The 9,742-nt window shown below is 41.2% G+C and overlaps 1 protein-coding gene across 1 annotated transcript; it reads right to left on the bottom strand.

The window, feature by feature from the left end:
- Positions 1–222: 222 nt before the first annotated feature.
- On the bottom strand, positions 223–2,655 carry LOC122030025. Its single transcript, XM_042589176.1, has 3 exons — positions 1,755–2,655; positions 1,241–1,588; positions 223–1,130 (listed from the first exon to the last, which is right to left on the bottom strand). Exons 1-3 carry the CDS (start codon positions 2,256–2,258, stop codon positions 447–449), a joined length of 1,536 nt encoding a protein of 511 aa, XP_042445110.1. The 5' UTR covers positions 2,259–2,655; the 3' UTR covers positions 223–446.
- Between the last annotated feature and the right edge of the window lie 7,087 nt (positions 2,656–9,742).

Here is a 9,742-nt window from a genome sequence, read left to right as displayed (position 1 = left end):
CCCCACAAGATCTGCAGAGAAGGCAACAAAATGTACAGCTAAGATCTACCAGACATGAAAGAAAAAGAGATACAGGCATTAAATAACTGATGAAGCTTGTTTCCCATGGCAAACTATGTTTTCGATCAGGATTAGACTCACCGTCGCATTGTGAATTGTTTGAGATTCGGAGAAAAAGTACAGATAGTAGTGCCAGGAATTGTTTGGTTCAAAAACAGATAGTAGTGAAATACAGCAGTAGCCGAAGGAAAAACGATATTGTGCCTCTGTTCGCAACTACACATTTAAATCTTTAGGTAATGCTGTATCCTTCTGCATTCAGAGTACAAAAATTCAGCCCGGCCTTTTTGACAATTAAGACCTGAGAAAAATTATGCTCTTATTTACAGAGGAAGCAACACAAAGATGAAATTAACTGCAGAGATCCATTTCCGGTGGTCAATTACTTAGCCGGCAATATTAACAAAACGATCAGATCCTTGTTTAAGGGCATGACGCTGCGGCACTTCGATTCGCCAAACGATTTTGTTGTCGCTCGGATCCTGCAGCTTCTCCGCGGGTATGGCGGCGACTTTCGACCGGCCTCCGATGCTGCTTCTGCTCCTGATCCTTTCTGCCTGAGGCTGCTCGCAGGCGCCGCTGATGGAGTGGCGCCTTATCTCGGCAGGGGGGATGAAACAATCGACAGAGAGGCCTGGCACGTTGAACGATACCTCTTCGATCGTCCAGACCTCCTCCATCCTCGTCTTGGTGTGGCTCATCGCCTCCTCACCGAACCTGAACAGAGTCACCACGGAGCGCCCGGAATGGGCGATCATTACACCCTCGACGGGGCGGTAGTCCTCGAGGAAAGAGTTGATTGTGGTCTCCCAGTAGACGGCGTCACCGCCGGCGTTGGGTTGGATGCGAGTGAGATGGGAGTCTTCCAAGTGGACCAGGAGCCCTGTCCGCTGGCTGAAGTAGCCGAATAGGACGTGTCGGATGATCTCTGCAGGGCCTTCGCTTCGGGCCTTGAGCGTTTGCGGGTCGGCGGAGAGCTTAAGTATGAAGCAATCCTCCCCGTTGATCTTTTTCTCCCCGATGCAACGTGCACTTGCAAACATGCTCGCCGTGGTTAAAGGATCAAGGCCCTGTTCGAAGAAAGTCCCTCGAGTTCAATCAAAGAAGAAACTTTTATGAAGCAATTGTTTCACTAAGGAGAGATCCAGGAGAGCAGGTGATGCCCATAAGAGGTTTATACCTGGAGGGCGCGGCGGAGTGGGCGAACAGGGCCCTTCGCAGCGTGCGCACCGAGCCAGGGAGTGTGCCGCCAAACGATCTTACCGTTGCAGCCGGCGTGGACCTTGCTCCCGCCGACGGCGAGCTCGACGTACCACATGTCCGGGGTCATTTGCCAGAGAACAAAGCTGCCGGACTCCGCAGCGTTTGCGCCACCGCGGTTCTTCACCACTTTGGTTGGTGTCTCGAACTCTGACGCCAGCATCCTCACTTTTCCCATCGCGTAGGCGTTGCGGATAGAGCTTTGCAGCTTGAGACCACCCGATGCGGCTGTATACTGCTGCAGTATGTACTGAGCCGATGAAGTTTCCTAAAAGAATAAGGAAGCTGCGTCAAAACTCGGAGACCGTAGAAAGAAATTAAATCACAAAGACTTCATTTTCCAGAGAGAGCTTGCAGTTCTGCCCCGGATGAAGAAGATGACAAGAAAATGCAGAGAAATAACGGCATTGTGGAAAATCAAGATCTATGCTTACAATGGGAGTGTTTTTAATGCTGAGAAGTGGGAGAGGATCGACGGTACTGACGTGAAGGGGAGCGAGCGGCGCCCCCATAACTCCGAGCAAGAGCCGAAGGTCTGAAGTGCCAAACGAACAACCGGTGGCGGCAGCCGAAGAGGGCGTGACGGAAGGCGTCCGCGAGAGCTGGCCGCGAACCCAGTGGCCCCACCCTTCCCTCCTCTGACTTCCAACCTCCTCCGGCGCGTCACCGTCTGGGCCCTCCAGCAGCGGCGACAGTGCCTCCCCTACGGGCCGAAAGCTCGACGATCTCCCCATCATCGGTGCCTCCGCCAGATCCTGATCCAACGGCTGGTGAGGCTGCCTCTCTCTGCCCTGCCCCTTCCGCCGCCGCGGGTTGATCATAATTGCTCCCGAAGAAGATTCGCTCTTCGCCGCGGGGTTCTTTGTCCTCAGCCGCGCCGGCGACAGCCCCCGCACCACTTCCTCGAGCGTAGAGAAGAACCCGTGTTTCTTCTCCATGGAATCAACCAGTCTCCTCGCTCCGACGCCTCCCGCAGCAAATCTACCAACCGAACGTAGATGGTGGAAGGACGGCAACGCGAGATTTATTCTCTCGAGGACCGAGAAGGAACCACTGCCACTCCACTGCAGCAAAACAGAGCTGTCTGAGAAGAAGAAGAAAGGCAAGTCGAGCAAGAAAACCAAGAAAAGCAACTGAAAGAGGAGAGCAAATGGTAAATTATAAAATATGGAAGGCGAAACATGGAATGTGGCTGTTGAGTGCGTCAGTCAGTTCGCACGAATACGGACAAGAGTTTCTCTCTTTTAGGAGGATACGATCACCGTCACGGCGTCACCACCATTAATCGTCTCCTCTAAACAGCAAACGCTTCGTTGAAGCCCGAGGCGATGGGAAGCTCAAGCGACCGCAAGTGAGCGGACTCGTCCGTCAGCGCCGGACTCCTCGGTGGTGAGCCACCCCAGCGGGGAGCAGCACATGTGCGGGCGGCGCCTCACTAGACGGCGCCGTTATTAGAATTTTCATTTGGGTTGACTGAGGACGGCGCCGTGACGGAAAGTAGACGGCTTATGCGGCACGTGACCGGCGGAGATTCCTCTTTTGCGTATTTAATTTTATCATCAATGTATAACGTTATACAGTGCCACAGACGACAATAAAAGTTAAAGGCCAAGGGACCATCATCTAATCGACGCATCCCGTCCGTCCAGGGCGGTTCGGACGGCGGAGGAGCTCGATGCTCGCCGACAGTAAAGAAACGAACTGGTGGTGCGAACGTGATCGGTATCTTTGCGGGTCGTCGTTGACTCGACCTCGTAAATGGCGCAAATCTAATTCACAACCATCTATTTACTTGATTACTGCAAATGGACAAGTAGAAGCCGAAGATCGATCGTTAAGTCTGATCCAATAAATTCTATTGGATCAGGAAACAGAAAGGCCTAAACACAAAGCCTAACAACTCTACATCGATAATCAATAGGAAAAAAATTGATGGACTAACACTAAATTTAAAATGATTAATCTAGTTCCATAAAATTTACTAAATCGAGGATAAATTGAAAAATACTTGTGACGGCCTATAAGTCTAATATTCTGTAATTACATATCTCATCTCATAATCAATAGAGAATAAAAACGTGTTTGGTAAATGTAATAAATAAATAAATAATAATCAAGAATCTTATCCATACTTAACACAATGTGTTTGGTTGCGCGAAATTAAAATAAGAAAGTTTAATCTGCCCCATCTCTAACCTTCTCATTGGCTTGATTCAACCATTGAACATGACTTTAATCGGGTAGATTGTATCTAGTTATTTCTTTATACAAATGGATTAAAGTATGATGGCGAGCATCCTGAGACTAGCTCGGGCAAGCATGTACAGCAATCATTATGGACTAAAAGGATTATACTTTCAAAGATTTTAAATACTTTCCTTGCAAAAATCATCTCTGAAAGTATTTTAAATCTTTTTGAGGAATTGTGTTTGGTCCTATCTACTTTTGTTTGAAATTGGACATAAGAGGATGACTTTTGCAAAAGGAACTCGGAAAGATTATCTTTGAAAAATGTGGGAATAGATAGATATATACGAGTAAAAATTGAGAGTTCAATCTGATAGGTATCGGCAGGGCCTGCTGCTCATTGCAATAAAATGCTAGTTTATGATGATGTTGAAAAGATAACACCGGCCCAATAATCGACGTTTAGGAAACACATTGAAGTAAATTAATAAGAACAAATAAACAATTTCTGTTCACCATAGAAAATCACAGAAATCCAGCCAAGAACACATGCAAAAGTAGTTTGGATTCAGGTTCGTCGTATATATAATTAGATCCATCCGTCTTTATCATAAGTTTTTCCTTAAAAGAAATGAGAAATCTGTATCCAGACTTTAGTTGCAGAATTAATTTGTGGATTCGGTTCTTAGACAATCCGCCTTTATCGCCTTATTAATGATGCTCCCACTGCTGTATCACATAACAGATCTACCCGTCCAGTTCCTTATTCTTTATGATGCAGACATTCTCATGGCGATCATTAAACAAAGTGGCGATCGCCAACAGAGTTCTCTTTACCATGTGAGTTAACGGATCGTTCGAGTTCTATTGGTCAGTGGGTGAAAGTTGCATAGTTGAGAAGAATATGCTTCAATGGCGCTTAAAATTATTTGATGCATCTGATTGAACTTTAGATAGTTTTTTATTACGACAAATTGATTGAAAAGTATTTTAAAAATAAAATATTAATTTGATCTACCAAACGATCCCTTATGTGAACTTACTGAATTCTAAGTTAATAAATAGTATTATCACTCCGTGATCCGGTCTGAGATCAGGAAGGAGTTGATTCCTTAACGTAAATGTGGTCGAACTCTTTTGGTAGGTTGGATGCACGTCTGATCAAATCTTCTCGAGTCGACTATTGTCGAGTCAGCAGCTATCAGACCCAATAATGCAAGATCTCTTATGGAAGTCTTCCGTGACAAGAATTGAAAGAACTGAAAAAGGTTTAGAAGGAAGGCTAAGATATACATTGGTGAACACCCCTTTCCACGCTCATGTCAAATTTTAAGAAAAGTTGGAAGAGAAAAATATTAGCACGGAGAAAATAATAATCTCTAATGTCATTGTCTATATAAAAAATAAAAAGGTGACTAGGATTCCCAAAGGGTATACATTTTTTATTAATACAGATGCATCAAATCTGAATTTTAATATTGTCAAAAGTTCATTTGATCTAACAAGTTAATTATGTAGGATATTTACTCAATCGAGAAAGTTTTAGTAGATTGTGGAAGTCAAGTAAGAAGTCCAAGTAAGTCGAGAGGACCTGACACTTGGTAAGGAAGCTCGATAAGTCTGGAGGACTGAAGATCGAGGGAAAGTCCTAGTAAGTCGATCGGATGCTAAGCGGCAAAGTCCAAGCATGCTTGGAGGATAAATGTTTGGCAGGTAGGTTGAGGTAAACAACCTGGAGAGGAGCGACAGTGAGGTCGTGCGTTGGGAAGGAACAAATCCTAGGTCGCTGATTCAACTGAAGAAATCGGGAAGGTTTCCAAATTAAAATCAAGACAGTGTTACTATCAATTACTACTTACGCATTATACTATACTGTGCTAACCTTTGTTTTGCAAGGATATATTGTGTTTAACTATGTTTTACAGGAACTAACCTGATTGGTCGACCGAACACAGGGATCAGTCAATCGAACACAGGGATCGGTTGACCGAACCAGATCAACTCATACCAGAATTCAAACCAGAGCAGAACAGAGTTTGATCAAAGGTTGATCAATTGACCAGACCAGACAATCAATTGATCGAACCATGATAACATAGCAGAGATCAGATCGAGCCAAAGCAAAGAAGGAAGCTAGGCTGATCGATCGACCGAACACAAGGATCGATCAACTGAATGATCACTTCATTAATGTAGAATTAAGTACGAATCTCGGCGAACAAAGAAATTCACTGTTTGGCCGATTGAACTGATCAATCGACTGAACAATTTATCAGTCGACCGATCACGGCTTATATAAGCAGAGCTGGAGGTCCGAGACAATGCATCAATTTTGAAGTCAACGTTGTGCAAAGCTCCTATTCGTTCTGCTACTATGTGCTTCACTTTCACAAGCAAACTGCTCAATCTGGAAGTACTGACCAAGCTTTATCTTCTATCTAGTGTTGGTATAACTTTTTGTTTATGCTTGTATTGTCTTAATTTATAAAATATAATAGTTTGTTACTATCTTACATTCTCCATTTGTATGTACTGGTTCTTTCCGAAGATTTCGAAAAGAAAAGTTTTAGTGGATTGCCTAATGGTACGATCAAGGATCGTGGGTCTTGGAGTACGAGTCGATCTATGCTCCAAACTAAGTAACCAACTTGTATCATCTGTGTTGTTTTAGTTTTGATTTCTGCTACTTATTCTGATTTCTTTCACAAGCAAAAGAAAAGTTTTTAACATGTGATATTCACCCCCTCTATTGTATCTTTTCGATCTTTCAATTGATATCAGAGTCTAGTAGCTCTGAAATTACTTAACCATTTTTTGAGCAATTTTATTTTTTTTTTAAAAGTATTTTCTTTAATTCTTAAGTAACATTTTTTCTTTATCCCGCACTATTAATCCCAAGATGAGAGTCTTGGAAATTTTCTTCCTTCTTACTCTATGTCACAAGGATGTCGAACTCCTACCAAGAATGGTACAACACCATCCGCCATCCATTGTTCAAAGGGGAGAACTTCAGCTACTAGAAGAACCGAATGGAATGCTATCTCAAATCTGACATTGAACTTTGATTCACTATACTCAAAGGATACACTCCTTCGATGGTTGATGGAAAGCCGATAGAATTAGAAGATTGGACTCCCCTGATGATCAAGAAGGTGCAACTAAACTATAAAGCAATCAACACAATTCAGTGTGGCTTGACCATGGAAGAACTGAACCGAGTCGAACCCTACGAAAATGCAAAAAAACTCTAGGACCATTTGGTAAAGCTACATGAAAGAACTATGAATCTAGGGTAAATAAAAGAGATTTACTATTAAATAATTTATTTAATATTAAAATTTTTCCCAGAGAGATGACCACGCAACTGCACGCGAGAGTAAAGGATATTCTCAATGGCCTATATCTAATCAGACACAACATCAAGAATCGCGATACGATAAGGTATGCACTAAACACCTTCCCGAGAAATCCTTTGTGGGCATCAATAGTAGATGCATACAAAGTTTTAAGGGATCTCTCAATTCTTAAAATAGCAAATTTTTGTGAACTAGAATTACATGAACATTCTAACTTGAGTCAAATTAAGAAAGGTATTGCCTTGTATACAAGATCAAGCAAAGAAACCAAGACCAAAGTCAAGAATGAACCAGAAAGTAAATCTGACTCAGACTCAACCAATGAAGAGGAGCTGGTCAACATGGTCAAAAAACTACTAACAAAAATGAGGTTCAAAAAAAGCACCAAGAAGACACCAACCAACCAGACACAAAATAAATTAGAAATAGTTTGTTATGGATGCAACAAGAAGGAGCATTTCAAAAAGGAATGCCCTAATCGGAAGGAAGAAAATTCAAAATCAATAAGAAGGAAGAAGGCCCTCAAAGCGACATGGGACGAGTCATCTTCCAAGAAGTCCGATGTGGAAGAACCGAAGCACTCGAGCCATCTTGCCCTTATGACAAGAAACGAAGATTTCGAGTCCGAGGAAGAGTACGAGTCCAAGACTGATCCGAGTCCGAAATCGACATCGAGTTTGAGAGAAGCCATAGATCTGTATCCTTTTCTGAAGGTCCCAATATGGTAATCTTTTATTCAAAGTCAAATTTACTTAAAGTAGTTAAATGTTTGGTTAAAAAATTAACAAGATCTAAAAAATAAAATAACTTGCTATTTTAGGAAATTAACCACCTTAAGGAGCAAGTTAACTTAAGTAACTCGACTAACCAAGTTCAAGTCAGAACTTCAACTCAAGTTGCGAAACTTGAGGAAAAAAATTTCAACTTGAAAAATATGTTGAACCAGGTTGGGCCGACAAGTGGGGGTGAATTGCTTACACAAAAAAAATAAACCCCTTCTTGATCTTTGGATTTGATTAGTAGCACAATTAAAATAACAATAGTAAAATTGAACTAAACAACTGAAAGAAAGAAGTAAAAGGACCAGAGGTTTACTTGGTTACAACGTAGATGGTTGTTAATCCAAGACAGTGAATAACACTAAAAAGATATCTTTCACTGTAGGCAAAGAAGCTTCTTACAGACGTTGATAGCTCAAGAAATCGACTAGGAAATAGTACAAGAGCTATAGTTTATTTCCTAGCTCCAGGGGATATTTTATAGCTCCTGGAAAATCTTATCCGAAGGTGAAAGACGCCTTCAAGAGGGTTCAAGGCGCCTTCATTTGGTTAAGTTTTATCCATGCGAAGATAAAACTTTATCTTCGCTAACGGCTGTCGGAAGTACCTTCAAGGGCTAGAAGGTGCCTTCGTACTGTTTATCGAAGGCGCCTTCCAAGCCTTTGAAGGAGCCTTCAGTACTGTTCACAGAAGGTTCCTTCAAAGCCTTTGAGGGCGCCTTCAGCACTGTTCATCTGGAAATGGTTACTTCCCTTGTTAACTATTTTTTGCTCCATTCGCTTGGGTGATGCTTCAGCCATCCGAAATTGAGCTCACCCGAACCCAACTCCAGCCTTCTCCTTGAGCATTCCTCCCCGACTTCTCGTCCCTTAGACCGCCACGCGCATCTTTCTCGTCTGCCGGTATACTCTTTCGCAGCACTTCGTCCTTCGGATGCACTGAGCCCGTGACTCCCTTCCTGTGCCATCCTTCTCGCTAGCTACATCTTCCGCTTGACTTCTTATGTTTCTAAGCTCCTGCACACTTAGACATAAGGATAAAACATAATAGGACTTAACTAAACTTGGTTGACCACATCAAAACAACCCAGGGTACTTACAAAATCAAGTCGAGCGACTTAAGAAAATGTTGGAAAGATTCGAACTGGGATCCAAGTGTCTAAATATAGTACTTGGGTCGCAACAAGCCATGTACAACAAATCAAGACTTGGCTATAAACCAAACAAAACCAACAAACCATATCTAACCTTAATTAGTCAAAATGTTAGAAATCATGTCCAATCATGGGTTCCTAAAAAATGTTTAACCAAACCAATCAAACCAAATCATTATGTGATCCCTAAGAGTCAAATTCATTACTTAGATAGATCATATCTAAGCTATGACTCAGGGGGATCAAATAAGAAAATTGTTCAACCAACTTGATTTATCAACTATGCATGCTTAGGATTAAGTTTACTTTTCTATTTAGTTTACAACAGTTAGTTAAAAAAGTTTACCAAACTCTAAAAACATAGCATCGGAATAGATTGGGATGATAGTACGTCAAGGAAGTTTTATCGAAGGCATGTCTAAACTGAATCTTGTGTATTCTACCTGGTGCACTAGACTTAGTGAATCTGACCAAAGCTACCCTAGTCAAACATGAGCTAGTTAGACCAAAACCTAGTATTAAATTTTTTGGGTAGGACTAATTTGGAAAGTATTCATACAATGGTCCACCGTTGATACACAAGAAGATCATATGCCTCGCCACTAAATGAAAACTTATCTTTAGGAATCTTGCTTGATTAACCCAAACCTAAGTTTGAATTTAACAAGGGTTCAACAACCTTTTTCAAAATACTTATTTAAAAACTTAATTAATTTAAAAATTATTTTAAAAGGTAATCAAACTTAATTAATTATTAAATTAATTTAAAAATTAAAATTAATTAAAAACTAAATTAAAAATTTATTTAAAACTTAATTAAAATTATTTTAAAACTTAATTAAAAATTTATTTTAAAAACTAAATTAATTTAAAATTTAATTAAAAATTTATTTTCAAATTAATTGATTTAAAACTTAATTTAATTTAAAATTTAATTAAAATTAATT

This window comes from Zingiber officinale, chromosome 10B, assembly GCF_018446385.1.
Source record: "Zingiber officinale cultivar Zhangliang chromosome 10B, Zo_v1.1, whole genome shotgun sequence".
In the NCBI taxonomy this organism is placed as follows: domain Eukaryota; kingdom Viridiplantae; phylum Streptophyta; class Magnoliopsida; order Zingiberales; family Zingiberaceae; genus Zingiber; species Zingiber officinale.
The sequence above is the reverse complement of the archived record's forward strand: the minus strand, read 5'-3'. Positions and strand labels throughout refer to the sequence as shown.